The sequence below is a fragment of the Salarias fasciatus genome, chromosome 8, assembly GCF_902148845.1.
Source record: "Salarias fasciatus chromosome 8, fSalaFa1.1, whole genome shotgun sequence".
NCBI classification, from domain to species: domain Eukaryota; kingdom Metazoa; phylum Chordata; class Actinopteri; order Blenniiformes; family Blenniidae; genus Salarias; species Salarias fasciatus.
The window spans coordinates 12915307-12936385 of record NC_043752.1 but is presented as its reverse complement, the minus strand read 5'-3'; the positions used below and the strand labels follow the sequence as shown (position 1 = coordinate 12936385).

At 40.7% G+C, this 21079-nt stretch overlaps 1 protein-coding gene across 4 annotated transcripts in view; it reads left to right on the top strand.

Moving 5' to 3' along the window:
- The window catches only part of vti1a (vesicle transport through interaction with t-SNAREs 1A), a 108868-nt gene that overhangs the window by 21043 nt on the left and 66746 nt on the right, over positions 1-21079 (top strand). For 2 of the 4 annotated variants that reach the window (XM_030097347.1, XM_030097349.1), the window contains exons 4-6: positions 872-949; positions 6196-6216; positions 11727-11811. In XM_030097347.1, the coding sequence (XP_029953207.1) occupies positions 872-949; positions 6196-6216; positions 11727-11811 (184 nt within the window). The remainder of the gene's footprint in view (positions 1-871; positions 950-6195; positions 6217-11726; positions 11812-21079) is intronic. The other 2 variants (XM_030097348.1, XM_030097350.1) reach the window with 1 other exon arrangement.

Below are 21079 nucleotides of genomic sequence, written 5' to 3'. Positions count from 1 at the left end.
GAGTGTTTGTCTCTTTGGGTGTTTTTTTTTTTTTTCCCTCCTCTTTTTTTTTTTGGGACATGGCATCCCCCTCTTATTCGAGCCTATCTGGAGACAGAAAGAGAGTGAGAGAGAAAGATTGTGTGTGCTACTATATGTGTGTGTGTGTGTGAGATCGAGGCAACCCCAAATCCGATGGGCCGCCAATGGGTGATGAATTATTCCCTGTCTGAGTCACAGCATTGGTGTTATCACAGAGCCTGCCACTGCACTGGGATGACAGCGGTGACAGCCCCCAGAAAAGATTTAGCGCTGACAAGTGATACTTCCTCATAATACATCTCCCTGGCCCTCTCCCCTGTCCCCCAGTTCCAGCTTCTCCATGCACACAGGATGAAGTTTTTTTTCTTTATCTTTTTTTTTTTTTTTTTCCCCACTCCATCCCTCGAGTTGCATTTGTTTAAGTGGGCAAGGTGTGCACGGCGGTGGCGGCGGGTGGAAACGGGGGGTCTCTTTGCCACCGCTACTGTGGCGTAAGTGCACTAGGTACAGTAGATCACCTTGGAAGGAGGCATGGGTACAAACCCAGACTACTGCTTGTTGTCAGTACATGTGTTGTCAGGGTACACACACACACACACACAGACACACACACACACACACACTCTCGCACTAAGACTCACACACCCTTCATGTGTATTGACTGGGTTTGTCACCGAGTTCCATTAGGGGGCTCTCGTGCTTAAGGAATGCCTGTTGTGTTTTTTTGCATCAACAACAGTACTGAGCCATATTTCCCCACTTGTTGTCTCTTTTTGCTCTCCCCCGTTTCTTCTTTCTCTTCTTCTTTTTGTCCTTCCTCCTCCTCCTCCTCCTCCTCCTCCTCCTGCAGAAAAGGTCACGTATTGCCTACAGTGATGAGGTGCGCAACGAGCTCCTGGGGGATGACGCCGGCTCCTCGGAGAACCAGGTGAGGCGCTAATCAGGGGGACCCAAAGCGACTGGAGTGTGGGTGGCAGACTGGCCCCCAGGGTGATGAGGTGGGGCCCCTCGTCGGGGGCCGCCGAGAGCCCAAACCGCACTATTGTCACCAAGTCATGCGGAAGGAACACTGTTTAATGCAAAGCCGGGCTGCCAGGGAGTGGGCTCGGGGCATGGGACCAGTGTCTGTCCAAAGCCAGATTGAGGACTGACGCACAGTACGCACACACACACACACACACACACACACACACACACACACACACACACACACACACACACACACACACACACACTGAAGCAATAAAACACAAATAATCCTACGTGAATTTTGGACGAAGGAGCGGGGGGAAGAAAGCAGCCTCCCTTCATCAACCATCGCACAGCTGTTATCCAGCCGGGTTTGGACTTCCACTCACAATAGATCCTCAAAATCAAGGTGCAGGGAGACATGATACACTCACAAGATGATTACATCTAGGTCTTTTTTTAATTTTTCTTTTATTTTTTGAAAACTCACACAACAAATCTAGAAAAGAACAATTAATAAAGATGTGTGTTAGTGGCCTTATGACTGGAAGAAAGGACTGAAATATTTGGTGCAATGAATACTCTAAAGAAATTATGACTTTTTTTTGTCACTGCATATTTTTTTATTAATTATTTAATCTCAGCCTTTAATCAGAAATCCTGAATTCTATTGGACTACTTAATGTTTTTTTCATCTATTATCTATCACTGTATTCACAGTAGGTTTCTTGTTTGTTAATAGAGTGAGTGACAATATCAGTTCAGCCTGTTGAATTTGGTGATATAAACAGCTGAAAAGAAAAAAAGAAAAAGCAAACAAACCCACATTAGCACATTTTCTTCATTGTCAGCCATGTCTACAAAAGATTAATTCACACCAGTTATGAAAGTGTCAATGATTAAGAAAAACAATTATCTCCGTTTGTGATCCTAATTGCCCAAAATATGCCACTTGTTCTTTTAAACTCTCTCTTGAATAAATTGTTTTCAATAAATGCTGAGCCGCAACAAAACGGCGATACATCAGCGGTGGCGGCGAGCCGCGTTTCAACATTTAAGACGTCTTTACCTATTGTTCACCTGCGCAGATGCCACTCACACGCAGCCACTCTCAACTGTGACCAAACGTCTTTTGACTAATTATATATTGCCTTTAGAATAAGCTGTCAACTTGCAGAGGTTACTTTGTCTCAAGGCTCACACACACACATACACACTCGCATGCAAATAAATGCTTTGCACTTGCAAATGTGCACACTGGAAAAAAAAAAAAAAAGAAAGAAAGAAGAAGATGAATACTCAAATGCATATTTGCACATTTAGTCCCACTGTGCTTTATGGGAGTATATTTAGATGATTCACAACCAGGCAGAGCTAAATAAAGTTGTGTGCCTTTTTTGAACATTTCCCTATTACCATTTCAATGATGACCCATGAACTGCACATCTTAGAAACATATGTATCACCAGCCAAGATGTGTAATTGATATGCATATTCCTGGCAAATTAGCGAGACACAAAAGTGACTCCCGACATTTTATGCAGAAGTTGGAAGGAGATTTGCTGTCAGAAATGCCACATTTGAGACACTGATGGGCCCTATCAAAATCCTGTCAAGGCAAAGCTGGTGGAAGGAAAAAAAAAAATACCACATTTTCGTTCAGACCTAATATTACCTTCATTAAAAATGTATCATTATCAACATTTTTTAAAGTAATATTTTACATCTCAAAGGGAAATACTGACACAAACCATCAGTCAGGAATCAGAAGTTTTGTACATCTAAACATGTCTTTTTAGAAGTGATTTCTTTATTGCAAATATGCGATTGGAAATAAATTATAATGCCCTTTTTTTTTAATAAATGCATATTGTTCATTATTAATATTATTATTAAATCAACAATAAAATGCTTTAATGCTTTCATGTACAAATGGAGGAAATTAAAATACATATTTTTTTATTTTTATGGTATCTTAATAGTATAAATAAAAATAATAGAATATAGAATTAAATTATTAAAACTATAATTGACTAGTAATTTAATGTTAGTCCTTTGTTGACTTGAATATATGTAGAGGTAGATGGTCTTTAATCTTCGGTCAAACATGTAATTTAAAAATGTTATAATATAAGCAATGTCTTATTTTAATTTATTGTTTTTATTTAAATTGAGCAAAAATTAAATATAACTCACATTTTTATTCTTGAAAACATCTGCTACAAATAGTGTAATAAAAAAAATATGACTAATAAATATCTGTGAAAATGTGATGTTCAAATAAATTATAATTATGTCTGGTATAAACCTTCACACAATGGAACGAGTTCATGTTGGGGGCAAAAGCAGAGTAAACAGATGATCCACGTCGTCCCTTTTTCTTCCAGGTGCCGCGTTTGCCTCATTTTCATTTTCAAACTTGTGGAGATAATACTTGTCTTGGTCTTGCTGTGAGTGGAGTACTCGGAACTTCAGGTTTTTTTTTTTTTTCTTTCCTTCTTCTTTTCTTTATCTAACGAGACGGCGGTGATAGGAGAGGGGGAAAGATGGCGGTGGGGGCCGGGGCAAATCGGTCAATTTAATTCCTGACGATCTGAAAGAGGTCAGGATCATTTCATATAGCCCTGGCTGAGCAGATCATTACCAGTCACAAATCTGTTGGTTACATGGCAAGGATTTATAGCTAAGTAAATAGGGAACCGTCATAAGTTCTGAAAATGGCGTGTTGGCCCTGCGATAATGGCTAAAGGACGATTTAATAGAGTTCGGCATTTATTCGTTATCTGTATGCGGACAGAGACTGAATTGGCACTATCACTCATTTTTTTAATAATGTGGTAGGCTACCATTGCACATTTTTTTTCCTTTCTGTTTCCTCTGCATGCAACACACGCACAAATGTTGGTACACACACACACACACACACACACACACCCACCCCGCCACACACAAAGCACACACATTTCTCACACACGAACACTATACCGAATAGTTTCGATTTCAGTCACAGCAGAAGGCTTGGCCACAAGAGATTGTGCTGGTTTGAGCCGGCATGGACCAGATTTTACAGGCTACAAAGGAAGCAGATTACCACTTGTATCGAATTCCGTATTGGATTAAAAAAAAAAAAAAAAAAAAAATCTTTTGTTTGAAAAAAAAAAAAAATTGCTGATTATCATAACAGAAAAATTGCAGCAGTGCAATTTTGAATACTGGCTGGCATCACAAAAACACAGGGAGAGGCGCTCATGCAGGAGTAATTATACCATTTACAATATTCTGTATTTGCTGTTGTATATCTCTTGAGCAACACGAGCATCGTTGGCCACACTAAAGAACGGATGCCAGAATAAAAAAAATCATAAAGCCAAACGGGAAGAAACAAGAAGCACGGCTCAACATGCGCCTCGTATAGTTTTAACAAATCCTCCACGAGGACTCGCAATCAGTCAGGCAGCACAAATGAGCTGGAACAAGTTTTGTTTGGTATCCATTGACTGATGGCAGAGCTGGGGGTGAGGGATCGCAGGATCTGATGGGTCTGTTCAAGCCCCAAATAACCACATCCACAGTGTCGTTTTAAACTTTGGCCTCTTCAATAATGCATTCTTAGCGGGGAGTTGTTGCTTAAGTTTAGAAAAGACAGTTTCCACTCTAAAATACGTCTTGTTACTGCCGACATTTTCAAGGGTAAGAGCTCTTTAGAAATACATGAAGTTCTACTTGTTTACCTCCCACATTACAGATATTGACAATACTTTTTTTTTTTTTTTTTTTGCTCCACTACAGTGAACTTCTAGATATATTTTTATGATGAACTAAAATGATGCACAGACTATTTCTGAGATGCGTCTAAAATTACAAGGGGGGGGGGGGGGGAAATGTGGTGGCAAATGCAGGAGTGTAACGTGCGAATTACTTGATATTTCTTGGCTGGATTTTGTTTAGTGTAAATTCATCCTGAATTCATTATTTATGAAAGATTTTCTTTGAGTATGTTTACGAGTGCTGTTATAAATAGAGGAGGGAAATGTATGCACTGCAGCATTGTAGCTTTTTTGTTTAATTGTTAAAAAAAATAAGACACGTGAAATGTTTTAAAGTCATTATTTTAACGTAAACATGGGATTTCTGGACATGCTGTCATTTGTGATCGATAATACAGAAGCTCTCATCTTATATGACGCAAACATAAATACAATAAGCAATCAGGGCCAACTTTTAATGTTCTCTGAAAGGCTTGCATATTAATAAGTCCCTTCTCTTTATCTCCAAAATGTGTTGCACTCCCATGATAAGCCTCTCCCTCCTTCTCTACAACTCCAAGTTAAGAAGAGGCCAGGGAAGCAACCTTTCTTTAATTGTGATTAGGCATAATTAATGCCAAACGGGATTACTGCCCTCCCCCAAATGTCTGATTCATTTTCCGAGATGTAAGATTTTCCAGGACAGGGAATGGGAATAACATTTCTTATTTACTTCACTTTAAATTTGCTATTCTCTTTCATCAAAAATGTATAGCTATGCTAAGATTCATTTTTCATGATCCGTGGCTGTCCCAATAACGCGCGGCGCTGTATGTATAGACAGCGGTGGCCTCGCGTGGCTCCCATACCTTACCTCAACGCTGCACACCTTCGCTCGAATTGATAAGGTGCATGAAATATTGACAAGGTAGCAGCTCTGATAAACAGTCATACAAAGTGCGTCTCTGCATGTTTTCAAGTCGGTTCCAAAGGGCACGTGTTTCCTTTTTATCTTTTTCCACCGGATCCAGCAAAATGACAGATACAAAATATTTTTTTTCCGCAGCATTTTAAGCACACTTGCAAATGTGCCGGCTATATATTACTAATTTCCTCTCTTCTCTAGCTATATCAACGTGTGTGTGATGTGACTTCCTTGATAATGCTGGCTGATACTGCGAGTGGAGCGATCCATTCCCTCCCCTTGTTTAATGTGACAGCGGCAGGACTTGATCTTTGTTTGTTCAAAAAAGTCAGCCTGAGCAGCGTGTTTAGCTCCGTTTAATGTGTTTGTCTTGTGATTTCCAAATGCTAAACATGCAAACAGATAAATAGTCAAGGTTAATTCTGCATCCAGTCATGCGGCTGAATCGCTCCTCCTGCCATGTTCCTGCTTCTTATAATCTGTCCTTCACTCTCTATCTTTCCCTCTTCTCCCTCCTTCGCTCTCATGATGCAGTTGATAAAGTTACGTGAAGAGGTAAGTGCTTCTCTGCTCCCACAATTTAAATTCTGCTTTCCCCACTGAAATTTCCATTTGCCCTCTTCTCTTCTGTAGAAAATTAAAATCAGCTCATTTGGACACTTTTTGCATGGCTGATTGAACAGCTTAAAGGCCAAACCACAGATAATGAATTCACTGAAGGCCAGTGTCTCCAGTTCCCCCCCCTCCCTCAAACATCAGAAACACGAGATGAGATATTATTTCTGATGCACCTTTTTGAAGACAAATATTGTCGAATCAAGCAAAAGCTGAGAGTAGCCTCATTTATCGGCTCTGCACACCTCAGAACACGATCGGGTTATTACTTATAAGTGAAAGTGATAACTTATAAGAGTCACTATACTTGAGTAAGTTAACAATAAGTTGTATTCAGACTCTTCGTTTCACAATGTGTGTTTAAGGCTTCACATGACACCCATAGTGAAGTGTTTATGTTGTCGTTTACCAACACAAAACCAACTCACTTCATGACGTCTCACTGCATTTTGTCCTTCACCTCCCATAGTTTGTGACACAAGACATTGTAAAACTGAAAATGTGGTTTAGAAAATGAATTGATGGAGAGGCAACAGTTGATAAATAGCATCCTCAACTTTTATGCCCGTGAAGAATAGCTTTATGGAGTGTGCGCCTGAAGCAGATGTTCTGATAAAAACTGAATTTAAAGTTAGAATCCGGTGTAGTCGTTAGCGGTCTCATCTCTCTGTGAGAACATCTCCGGTTCAAATCCTGGCTTTTGGGACATGCAGTTCTGGAGTTTACATGTTCTACCTGAGCACACTCGAGGACTTTCCACCGAGGTTGTCCAGCCTCCTCTTACGGTCATTTGAGGTCCATTGGTGGCTTTAATTTGGTGATTGTGACCCTTTGACCTGTTCTGGCCGACCCCTGCTTTCACCCACAGTTAGAACTGAAGATGGAGAAATTTATTTTAGTACTAATTAACTCATATCCGACTTTGAACTAACAGGTCGTCCAGTGCTGTGTTTCTTTGAATCTTTCTAGCTGTTATTTCACCAGAAAGTCTCTTGAGATAAAGCTTCTTTTTTTTTTAGGAAGTCCTGGCCGGAGGACACATTTATACTCCACAAAATAATATCTAAAAGTGTGTATTTCTAGTTGAGGCAGTCTTTTAGGATTCGTGTCGTAGGCTGAGCTCGTAGGCTGTACTTGTCCTTGTAGGTGTACTTACAGTATGTGCTTAAATGTGCTTTTATCTAAGACTGTTTCCAATCGGGCCTTTGCAGAAGCAAAGTTATTCAATTCCTATCAAAGCCTCTTCATTCACACCAATCCATAATTTAGAGTGCCAGCTTGGCCCAGATGCCATGTTATCCTGCTTTTTTTTCTTTTATTTAGCTGTACTTTTGTTTCCTCTTCTTCTTCTTCCCAGTTTCTTTTTTTTTTGTGTGTGTGCGTTTCCTCCTAGCCTGAGGGTCAGAAGACATCCTGACTTGCCTCACCTGTCTCCCCCCATTGAAGCAGTCCAGTCTGTGTAATCAGGCTTGATTCTTTGCCCTCGTCACCACTGCAGTCTTTTACCCTTCTGCTCTTCCTGCATTTGAATCAAAGGCTGGCACAGCTTATACACACTTAAGCCTTGCTTTAAAAAAAAAAAAAAAAAAACTACACTTTTTTTTTCTTCAGCTGAAAAACATGTTTAAATATTTAGCACCCATATTCACAGCTGTTTGACACTTGTAATTCCTCGTCTTACAAGTCCCAAACAAACGGCACAGAAGATCACACAGTCAGTCTGAATCACAGCTGTCATCATTATTCACTTTGACTCTCCCCCACCCTTATTGAAATAATAAGGAAATCATCTGAACTTTGGAAAATGGTGATAGTAACCGCCTGTGTTTGATATTGAAAAAAGGCAGGAGAACGAAAGAAGAGGGGAGAGATTTCGTTTGAGCTACAGCTGCATTGTTCTGGGGCTCCCTGTTAATAACTTACAACTGAGGAGTGTTTCTTGACGCAAAAAAAGCACAACAAAAAAACACCATTTTCGTGGTTCCTAAGAAGATCTTTGTTCAAAATGTAGGTGTCAGATGAAAAGGCATACATACATAGACAGAAATGGTGGTGGCGGCGGCGGCGGGGTGCACCAGTGCACTCACAGGTGCACAATATTTATCATATATTGCATTTAAATCTTTTGCTAGAAGGCTCCCAGAGACGATCAGATGCGATTTGATGAGATTCTTGTTTTGTTTTGAATGGATAAATGACAGGTCTGAGTTGTAAGCCTGTGTTCAAGCTCGTGTAAGTGTTGGCGTGTGCGTTGTCGACACCTTATTCTCAAGGATTTCCACTGGTTATATCCGAACTGCAGGGGTCAAGCCTTGATATGGGACATTGTAGCTCAGTATGGGCTGGCAACCACTTTGAATTTCCTCAGACTAAAATGCTGACAGGGATGTTTTGGATTTTTTGCTTGCTACAGAGGAAAATCCCACCTGAACATTCGGTTTTTATAGTTGTTGTGCAACATTTAGTGTATTGATACAGTATTGCCGTTCTGGTGAGTAAGAGTTGCCTTGGATTTGGTTTGTAGACATAATCTTTGTATCAGCCTCGCCTGTGACTACGTAGTGAAGGGTGTTTTAATTGTACATGGTCCTTTTCATTATTTTCCTTAGGACTACTTGTGTTCATGGCTGGATTGTTCCATTATTAGGGCCATCACAGTGTGCCATTACTGGATTCTTAGTGGGTGAACTCTCACCTTTTCCTTCGCGTTCTGTCACCGTCAAACTCGGGACACATTATTCTAATGATCACACACATATACACCGCCACTGCCACCACTAACCCCCCCCCCACACAACCGCCGCCACCCCCCTACAGCACCCTCTCCCACCTCACAAACCCACCCACAGTCGCCCTCCCCTCCCCCCGGCCCTAAAAGAAGACAGAACGAGGGAGAGAAGAGACACAGAGAGAAATTCAGGAGGAGAAAGCTTTGAAGTGGCTTTCCATCGGAGTGAGTCTGCCGGCCGTCTCCCCGAGACGTGTCACCTTTGCCGAGAGGGAATAGGAAAATCACGTTTCGAATGGTAATGATAACATACTAATCACTTGAGCTCTTTGAAGAACCCGGGGAGTGCGCTACTCTGTCAGTATCCCCGGCTGCCTCATGCTCCCAGGCACACACAGGCAGTGCAGCCATGGTCTAGGTGTATTAGCTTAAGCATTGCATGTCAATACGTCCCCTCTATCTCTGCCGATCCATAGGGGCTCATTATAGCTCCAGCTTGGTATCCATTTTCTCCCACATTCACGCTGCCACCGTCTCGCCTGGTGCCACAACCGTTTCCACACCCATGCGACACCTTCTCGAAACCCCCCCCCCCACCACACCCTTTATCCGAAACACGCCACACCTTGCATTCATACCTATTTCACCATCTCTTTATCATTTTTTTTTCCTCCAACCACAAGCCCATTTTACCACCCATCCACCTACCTGCTCTCCTATCCCTCCATGCAATTTTAAATGACATGTGTCAGCGGCACAAAGAAAGAGGAAACAAGGGAAAGAAAAGAGTTCAGAGGGAGTTTTCTCCTCCCTGCTCTCTTCCCATCCCTCTTGTTGTCAAACTTTGAAAAGTGTGTCGTTGACTTTTTTTTTTTTTTTTTTTCCCCTTCCACATTTTTTATTTCCTCTGAGTGATTAGCTGGTACACATTCTGACAGCTCAACCAAAACTAGAGACTTCACTCCTTCCCCTGTCCCCTTCGCTCATGTGATGGGCATAAATCCTTTTCAGTGGGGCGGTTGTCATTCATTGAGTTGTTTTTTTTTTTTGGGGGGGGGGGGTTTCGGAAGTGTTGCATCTGATCAGTTTCGTGACGTAGCGCATTAGAAAGGCCATCAAAACCAACAACACTCAAAGTAAACATTTAAGTCTTCCATGCTAATGCTGTTTGTGATTCTCTACTCGGGACCTAGTTTGAAGTTCATCATAAAGTGTCTTGGTACACAGGATAATCGGGGACTTTATATATATGTTATTTAAATTTTTCATGTGTAGTGAACACTAAGACTGCAGAATGCTGTTAGAAATCTCATCAGGGAATCTGGACCATGCATGGTCTTTTAAATGCATCCAAATATTAAGCTGGCGATCTGTAGAAGCAATGACCTTTATTTCAGTTTGGCCAGGTTTGTCGAAAAAGGATCCTAAATATAAAAATAAAAACGTCAATATTAGGTTATTGTTTGAAAATGACCCAGATGAATTCAGTACCAGCTTAGCGCAATATAAAATATGAGAATCTTTCAATAAAAGCAAAGTTTTTTATGTCTTGAAAATTACATTTATGATATCAGGTCACAGTCACTGTCTTTAATCACACAAAAGAGTCTCCAGTTCTGCCCTCTTATAGAAAACCAACATGTCCAAACATTGGCTTGTGTTTTGAAAATGAGCCAAACGTTCATCGGAAAAACCGCGGACAGTCTCAACTGAAGCAAGAGAGATATAAGTAATAGTCAGAGAGCCTTCAGTCAATAGATCAGCTCGTTTCTCGACTTGCTTTTCAGACATGAATGATTAAACTCCAGAAGAAGTCAACCTCACTTGGTTTGCTCTGTGTCTAATGAACTGCTATCATCTGTGTGTACTCGTAGCATTACAGCCCCAGCCGAAGACCTTGATTCTCACAAACACATCCACTTTGAAAAAAATGATGAAATTGCTGACTTAATAATTTATGAAACGCATCTTCTTCTTGATATGCTCTGTGAACTCCATGCGTTAAATGGGCAGTCTTGTCAATTGTTGATCGCTGTGAGGAAGCCAAGGGGTAACACAGTAATTCATTCATCATGAATTACTGTTCTGATCCGCTCGTGGGAATAAACAAGAGACAGAGAAGAAATCTGATGTTTTTGTTTCGGATAATTACAACATATTCTCTGTTCTCTGACACTTCTTCACAACACTGATGGGTATGAAAAATCAGGAGTTTTAATCTTTTCAGAGGACAGTTTATAAGTGCATTATTATCTATAATTAAAGCTTCATTTGGATGCCATCCTTCACCTGGACTGAATTTTGACGATAAAGCTCTTCAAATAGAATTATTCTAACTTCATTCATCCCTACTGCCTGTTGTAATTGTTCTCCCTGTAGCAGAAGGGCCAGGCTGCGAAACAATACAAAGAGGCAACAATGCTCCAACTAGTTCTCCTTTTTATGTCCAAGATGAGGCAGAAACACCTCTTACATTGTCAGCCGCAACATGCATTTGCTTGATATTCCATCAGCATATAACACATTGTCATCCATGAAGGTTATTGCCAACCTGGTTGTATTATGTTGTCGCTGTGGATGTGGTCTGTCTGTTTAGGTGACAGTGTTGATGTGCTTCTTTGAAATGGGTCCCAGCCATCTCAATCAATTTTTATTTTGTGTTTGTTTCGCTGGCTTGATTTTCTTTCCTTTTTTTTTTTTCTTTTTTTTTATTTATTTGCAGAGAGCGCATCTGTTGGACAACACAGAGAAGCTGGAAAGGTCATCACGGAGACTGGAGGCCGGGTACCAGATAGCAGTAGAAACTGGTACGTATTTCGTTATGGATTGGAAAAGAGTGGGGTGGTATAGGTTGGCTGGTGGGGGGTTCAAGATAGTGGTGGGGATGAGTGAGCGACAGCAAATTGTCTTGCTCATATGCGAGGTGGGTGGATATGTGTGCTTGCGTGTGTGTGTTGTTTGGAGGGTGGAAGTGTGTGTGTGTGTGTGTGTGGGGGGGGTGTCTTAAAAAAAAAAAAAAAAAAAAAAAAAAACCTCTTTCCTTGACGCCTGATGACATTTTCGGGAGCACATCAAAGGTGAGCCAGGGAGGGAGAGAGAGAGGAGTGTACAGGCGACAGATCGGGCGCTGCTTCTCCTTGCTCTGCTCCTGAAGAAAATTCGAGCATCACTATGGCTGTGTGTGTGTGTGTGTGTGTGTATGTTTATGTGTTATGCATGCATGTGTGTTGGGTGGGTGGTGCTCTGTCTTTTTTTTCTTTTTTTTTTCTTGCACAAACAGATAGGGGGTCTGTGAAAATAAACAATGTCAGCGTTCCTCCTGAAGTTCTTAATTCAGGAGTGCAGAAGAAAGAAAATAAAAACATATCACTTTCTAAATAAACCATCTAAAAAAACACACAAACCCTTTTTCCCCTCATTATCAAGGATTGTTTTAATCTTAAAATAGGAAAATCTCATTGGGATCTTAAATAGATTTAAACCAGTTAGCATATTTTTTTCTTCCTGTCTTCCTTCCTGACAGTCACCACATTATTGAGGCACAGTGTATTCCTCAGAGAGATATCAAAGCTCATTCTTGAAGTATCAACCAGCTTTCTGTGGCTTCCGTTGTAGTTTTGAAAAAGTTTGTCAATTTACACTATAATCGCGGGGTGGCTGGCGTGCTCGACATCGACAGATTTAATAATTCAAGTCAAGGAAGGTTCGCACGCAGACCACCGGCTTTTGATGTTCCCTGTAACTTGCATTCTCAAATTCATAAATACAATCTGCATCCTCGGCTTAAAAACGTTGATTCAAACGTCTCGGATGACTCTGACGCCGCTCGAGTTTCTCGACGGTGTCAAATCCTGCGACAGCCGGCGGATTTTTAATTCCGCCCGGCCCGCGCGTTTCACAGTGGCTGGTTTTGATGCCTTTTGCCTCACAGCTTGGCTGCAGCTGGAGAAGTGGGCCGTGGCTTAACAGTGTTCAGTACCTCCTGGGCCCAGCGGTTTCTCCCGCCGTAGCCCGCCGCATGCCCCTTGACCCGGTGTCAGCAGTGGCTTTCTCATCCGCCGTGTGTGCAGCTAGCTAAGAACAATGCTCGTTTATCCTGCCCGGGTCCCACACACTTGGCTCGGTCCACACCAGCTGTGGGGTGTGTTTGTGGTTTGGTGAGGAAGCGTTGCCCCGTGTCTTTAATCCATGACCCCTTCCTTTACTCCGCTGTCGATACCAACCCTCCGCTCAGATGCACAACCTGAAATGGCAGTGTCCCCGGGTCAAACAGAGAATATATCTGCACAAGGAACATAGATGCACAGGAAATATGCAGTACTCCATCAGACTTATTGCTATTTAGGCAAAGCTATTAAAATCAACAAGCGCCATTAACGCATCTCTTTAATTTTGTATTGTTCGCCCATCTCTAACTATATAGTTTCTGTCATTGTCCCACTGAGGGAAGTCGCAGCAGACATCTTGAGAAAATGTAGCACTCTTCAGATCACAGTCCTGCCTTAGTTCTAAGAAAATCCACACACCAGACACAGAAGAATAGGATTTGTCATATTTTTAAGCACCAAATTGTTTACTCTCATAGCCCAACAAAGGCTCCATTTACTGTAGTTTCTTCTCTTTCACAACACGAAAACACAATAAAATAAAATGAATATCCAAGACCGCGCACCATGCTTTATTTATCCACACTGTGGAAATGTCATTGGCAATAGCTGAGGAGCAAGCTTTGTGTTTTCAAATGCAAAGGTGTGGCAAGCATAGCCATTAAACAAGAATCATTAGAGCGTTAAGTGTTTCTCCAATCAGACACTCTCTAGTCATACTGCAAATACTTTTCTGGCCACAAACCTAAACTCTCCTCAGACATCTAAGCCCGGCGTTTTGCGAAGAACAGTTTAGCATTGTTATTTTTGCAGTAATTCAAAGTTGCATTCTCCATCCACGATGACACAGTAGCCCTTAAGAACCGCAATTGACCAATGGGGGAAGTGGAACTAAAAGACATTTTATTTCAAAGAGATAGATCCTGAACAAAGAAATGGCGTAGAAACTCAGCTTTGCCCCCTTTTCTCTTCACCACCGACAATATATCTCTTAATGACCAGGAACAAAAAAGCCAGGATGCTTCTAGGTCACATTTAAGGGAAAAAGAGGACTCTTAGTTCTAAGAAAAGATGAATCTTGACACAGTACCATTTTATCATAGATATTTTAGCTTTTTTTTTTCTTTTTCTTTTTCTTCCATTCTCAATGTCTCCAGTGTATTTAGTGAAAACAAAGGCTTGCCAAAAGCAGTGAGAGCCCTCAGAGGGATATAGAGGAGACTCTTTGGACATGCAGAGCTATTTACCACACGCACCCTCAAGAACCAGGGTTCTCTGTTTGTCTCATAAATAAAGTATAGAACTTCATTAGTGAAGAGCCCTGACTTAAAAGCCCGGGCACAGCGACTCGCAGACATGGGGGCCAGCCCAGTTAAGGAGGGCAGTAAATAAAGAGGGAGGGCATGCAGTTAGCCAATTTAAAGACATTTGAGTCGGGGGGCTTTCGAAATGTGACGACTTGTCAAATGTGGAGACTCAAGTTCAATCAAGGACATGATAGATTTTAGTCCTCCGCTGGAGTCAGTCTTTTGAATCATTTATGATTGCTTGTTTAGGAATAGAAGTAACATTTCGGATAAGGCGTTGAAGTTGCGGTGGATAGTTAGCCCACTTTTCTTCTTATTTTTTTATTCAAGAAAAAATCTTACACATCTGTTAGGTTTTGGATTTTCAACTCGTGGTTATTATTGTGAAATCCAGTCATTTTTAGAGTTAAATTTGCTCAATAGAACAAACTCATAGCATTTGTGAAAATGTAGTAATTTCAAACTTTGATAGTGATGATAAAGTTGAACTCAGCATTTATTTTATTTTATTTGCGAGAAGTAACTGTAGCCTGTTTGCATGCTGTAGCTTCAATGCAAATCACAATTAGCAGATTTAATTTTGAAACATAAAGCAAATGTAATTCTACAATAGGCGGCGGTTACCGCAAAAGCATATCAGAGTCAGCATTTAAGAATTGAACAGTTCAGTAAATCACCCGGCAAATGCCGAGTGAATTTTCTTTGAAAGTGCATCCCCCTTTATGCTCGTTCAGTTGACACAAATAACTCAGCAAAGCCAGCAAAATGAGCCACTGAAACAAAAGACAGACGCAGACAAAAGCCTTGCCGCTCTGCATTTTAAAGGTGGCCGGCGAGGGGCTGACAATACTTCTTTAGGTGAGGGTTCTTGGTGTTTTAGGGGCCTGTAATCAATCCCGCAATATAAAAAAAACAGCTCATTAGGGATTGATTTCAGCCCCGTTTAGATAAGCAGAGAGGGTTGGGGTACGGCCCCCAGGGGCCCCAGCCGAGCCCAAAGTTCACGCTATGCCAGGTAGAGAGCAGCACCACAGGCTATCAACTTTATTAGGATGGAGATAAGCTGATTAGACCTTGTCAATCAAAGGTGGCAGTGACTCAATCATGATCCGGGGGATTTTTTTCTTTCTGCCTCTCCCCGTTTCTCTCGCTTCCCACTCTCACAATCTCCCTCTCTTTTTTGTGATAAATCATTGAAGCGACCAACAAAGTAGCAAGCCATCGCTGGGCTAAGCTAAGCAGCCCTGCAGTTGTCACCAAGGCAGACGTGCGAGGACCCTGTGATGATGTGACGACTATATTAAAGAGTACATCAATTTGTTTTAGAGCAGTTTGATTTTTCCGCTGCAGCGGTATTAAAAGCGAGGGGGGCAAAGCGGGGAGGGCGAGCGCGTCGGCATCACCGAGCAGGATTCCAGCGGCAGAGCAAGGGGTGCTGGGACGGCGAGAAATAAATAGATAAATGACGGAGTGACGAGAAATAAATAAATATGTTTTTTTTTTGTAAACATAAAAAAAAAAAAAAAAAAAAAAAGAAAATCTTCATGGCTCCCTTTTGAAGCAGAGAGTGGCTTTGAGTCTTGCTGAGAGTCCATGGGTGCTGGAGTGGCCCAGTAACACAGCGCACGTTTGTCCCGACTCTCTATCTCTCCCCCTCCATCTTCGTCTCTTTCTCTGTTTCTCTCCCACTCGCTTTATTTCTCCCTGTTCCCTCTAAAGATCAGACTCAATGGTTCTTTTGGTGCCGGGCCACCAAAGTGGCGCTCGCTCCGCAAATCCATAAGCAAACACTTAACAAATGACATAATCAGTTTACGCAGCCACAATAATATGTCACGCAGACGCTGTTGTTCGCTCTCCACGGATTTTATTTCATCATTAACATTTAAAACGTCACTTTTCTAACAAGTAATAAATTGTATATCTTGATGTCATTTTTATGTTTAGACAGATTGAACTTATAGTAATTAAAGCATCATAAATACATTTTTTTTTATTGGGATTTATATTTTCCAAGCTAATTTTTAAATCATATTTGTATAATTCACTTTTACTTCTATTTGACCTGCTAATGCACCATCATGAACTACTTTTTTTTTTTTCAATGTCAGAACATGACTGATTATTTTAGAAATAAACTCAATCTATATGGAATGTAAATCTTTTTCTTATTAACATGTAGCTGAATCTTTCCCCCTCTTCTTTTTCTTAGTTTATTCTCTCTGTTCTACAATGTAGCTTGAATATTTTAAGCATCTCTTTTTCTTTTCTCTTTTTTAAAAGGACAGTTTGCTAAAGTGGATTTCCTTGAGGTACAGCATAATAAATGACTTTTCTGTAGGCTGATACAATCGGCGTGTTGTATTGTGTTCAAAAAGAATATGAAGTTATTTGATAATTGTTTGATTAATGGAGCTGAGAGCTAAGACTTGAATATTTCCCAGCTTGAGTTCTCAGCTGAGGAGAAAGGAAGCCTTTAAAAAAAAAAAAAAAAAAATGTTTTGAAGGGAGAAAATGTTTCACTACTTTTATTTAAAAAGAAAATTATCAAAAACACTGGCAAAAATTTTCGCTTGAAACTACATTTTCTAAATATATATATATGCTTCAGCGCATAACATCTTGCTCTCAGAAAATCTAGCCGTGGGTGAGCTGTTTATCGGTAAACCCCGGTGGATGAAAGGCGTAGCAATAATGATTTTTTCTCTCCTAATCGGACCTTGTCAGCAAGGCGTCTTATCGTGGAGAGGAAAATGACACCGATCCTATCGAAGAGCCTGGAGTCCGAGTCGGCGGCGTGTGTCCCCCCCAATCATGGCCGGCCGCGGCCCAGCCATATCTAGCGCCGCCACAAACGGCGAGCGACGCTTTTTTCATGTGGACTTCAAAAACGTCGCGAGTCATTAAAATTGCACCCACGTTCGGCAGCGGGGATCAGCCGCTCCGGAGCGAAAATGGGATGTGGGAAGAGGAGACTCACTAAATGTGTTAATTCCATCCTCACATGTTTACGGCTTAATTTTAATCTGTTTGAGGGAGGAGGAGGGGTGGAGGGACGATTGGAAAGGAGGGCGGGAGGGGCAATGAGAAAGCCTCGCACTGCAATAAATCGCCATTATCTTTGACACCCTAGGACTCAGCTGTTCCAGGGATTTAGGGGTCCACTGGCAACAGTGTATATCGCAGGGCATGAAAACACTGTTTACGCTTGAACTGCGGTAGCTAAGGTGCAATCACCAGTTTCAGGCTTCCCAGACAAAAGGTCTTCCGCGCACAATGGCCAGCTAGCATACGGACCCTCAATGGAAGAGCTGAACCAACACACTCAAGTATGTGTTTGTCTGCGCCCGGCTGCTAAATGTCTGAGCTCGGGCAAGCCTGTGCTTCTGCGTGCATCGACAGGTGTTGTCTTAAAACTCCAAATATCGATCAAGGTCGACGCTAGGTTTGTGTAAATTTTGCAAAACTTTCACCAAGAAGACTATCCTCGGCCAAACAAAGACTCGGCTTCAGTTCGCCGCCGACGAAACCAGCGACTGGCTTCCTCGTGTTCCTCTATTAGGTTTCCACAAAGTGTTAGCTAGCATTAATGAAATTATGAGAAAATCTAATAATTAGACCTTTAGTCAGTTATTAGCTTCAACAAGCCTCTCCACATAATGAGACTCTTGGAAGTAATGATCTGACTAGAGAGCTCATTGGAGCTTTCCTGCTCAGTAAAACATGGGACAACATTGTGATTGCTGAAATGGTGCTTTTTCTGTTAAAAATTATGGATCCTATTAAACAAAGTCTAAACTTTTTATTTTTTTTTAACTAAAAAGAGCTTGCAAGTTTTAATCAGGAAATATCTAAATATTTGAATGGAAGCAAACAGCATCTTTTGAATAGAAATATCACAGATTTTTTTAAAAGTGAAATTAAAAGACTAAAATAAGAGCCCTCACTATTGTCACATGAAACTTGACCACTCTTCAATAGCCAATTATGAAGAATGTTCACTGCTCCAAACAAAAAAGTCATTTTTTTTAATAGTTGGCCACACTCATCTCGACTACAAATGAAATGTAATATTGGTGCATTCCATTAAAAAAAAAGAATAATTTCAATAATGCATAGTGTCCTCAAGACCTTAAAAAAATTGAATCTTTTTATCGCAGTCTATAAATTGGTCTCTATTCTCAATCAACCCTCATCCAAATCATTTATTGATATAATCTAATTCTTATCTCAAGATACAAAACACCCTCCAATTGCTCGATAGCAGTGCGCCACAATATCTTAAAAGTCTGCTTCGTCCCAACCTTAAATCAGATTTCTTCTTCTATTTTTAGGTTACAATAACAAAAAAAGAAACCCCCTGCCTTCTTGCACGCTGAAGAAAAAAGTGCAGCGTTGACCTCTGGCTGACACAGAGAAAACCGAGGGAGAGGGGGAGACGGAGAGAAAGAAAAGAACGACGGAGAGGGGAGAGCTAAGACAACAACTGTGAAGAGCCGCACAGGGTTAAAGAAAAACTGTTTCAGAAGGAAATGGGAGACAAAAGCGAGGACTCGGAGCCCCCATGGGCGCTTTAAAGAGCCGCTACATCTGAGCCGCTGAAATATTAAAAACGGAAAGGGAGGCCCAAAAAAAAAAAAGAGAGAGAGAGAGAGAGAGAAAATTTAGAAATAAAGCAAAGGAGTGGCGGTGAGTGAGAACTGTGCCACCTTATCACCTGAGGACTTAAATCATAAAAATTAACTCAGTGATGAGAACGATGTGGTGAATTGACAAGAGGAGCGATGACATTTAAAACTCCAAAACGAATTAAAATAGAAAAATTAATAAACAAGAGGGGACTTTTATCAGAGTGAGTGTGGTTAGGTTGCTGTATAGGAACAAGAGACAAGAGTTGTTGGGAAGGAGATTACTAACACCTACATGAAATGTTTGAATCTTTTTCAGTTGTTTACCAATTCACACGCACACAAAAAAAAAAAATCCCTGGCTTCTCTTTGACCAGTAAACCTCCGTTACACATGTTCTCATTTACAGTTTAGTAAAGTGACAACCTTTCTTTTTAAAAAAGGAGGCAAGAGGTAAGCGACTACAAAGCACTGTATCTTCACAGTGAGTCTTCTGTCAAGCTGGCAGACATAAATGGGCAATTTTTTGATGCAGATTCAGCACTGTTTTAAGGGTAGAAAAATTAAGGGGAAGATAGTGCTATTACTTTTCAACTTCCCCTCTTTTTCTCTCTCTATCTCTCTCTTTTTTTTTTTTTTTGCTTTGCTTATACTTTGGTTAGTTGTTCAAAATAAAATCTACTGCTTTGAGCTGCATACCTGTGATGTGCCTAAACTTCTGTTGTAATGCCCCTTTTCCCTAGATTTACATCATTTTTTTTAAAGATTAATATAACAATTTAAATGACATCACAAGCAAACAGATTTATGACAGATCACTTTTAAAAGACGGCGATCTTTTATTGTATTGACGTCTGCAGAAGCTGACAGGCTGCAACTCCACGACCGTCAATCCCCATAAACTTCTTCAAAGCAGGTAAATTTACCTCAAACTGACCCCCGATGGCACAAGACTGAGCAGAAGATTTCAAACAGGAAATCTTTTGGAAAATAAAAAAATAAATAATAATATTAATGCAGTGCAAAGCAGCAATTGTGTCAGATTTAAGCTGGAAGCCAGAAGCTAAAGTTTCCACCCAGCTGACGGCTGCTGCCATTGTATTGAGAGCAGTTTGCCATCATTCATTTGCTGTACAGCTCCTTAAAAAAGTAGAGTTGGCAAAATTCACAGCTCGACCTGTGCTTTGCCAAAACACCACACTATATAAAATAATTCTTATGTATTTTTCTCGACTGAAATAATACATTGTGTTCCCCAAAAAAGGTTCTTTTCCCTCAAGTTAACAAAAATGTTTTTTATTCAGTTTTCTTCTGACAGATGTAACTTCAAATGTTTCTCCCAAATTCAGTGGTTTTAAAATTATCATTTTTCTTGATACACATTTTTTTTTAAATGTTCCTCATTTCACCATTAATTGATCAATCTATTATCACCCCAAAAATTTCTAATTTACAAGGCTTGATCACTTTATCTTTTTAATATTTGTCATTCTTATACAAGACGTTAGAGTGCAGATTGAAATATTGAAACAAAAGATTATTCTTCTCCATTTCTGAAAGGTTTCCAGATTAATCTTGTATTTTTTTTAAATATTTCTAATGATAATATATTTTACACTATGAGGATAAATTTTGTGTTTTTAGACAACAGTGGTCACTGTTGATAAAATTCAGGGTTCTAATACACTCACTATATTAATGCTTGCAAAAAAATAAATACAACTTAAGCCAGGTAACAGTGGATTATTTTGATGGCACGTTCCCCATGGTGGGGAAGGAGACAGCCCAACAGCAGCACTGACTTCTCTTTTAGCTGAAAATGGCGTAGCTGCTGCTTTGTTGTCAGCGTCATTTAGCGAATGCACCGCGTGTCACTTCTCGTGTAGTCACACAGATGTTTGTCAGCACCCCCGATCGAGACCCTGTAGCATCCTTACTAGAAACTACTTAGTGGCACATTTTTGCACTACAATCAACAATGCTCACTACTCTTCGATTTAAAGGATTTGGTCTGAATGTAAAAAAAAAAAAAGA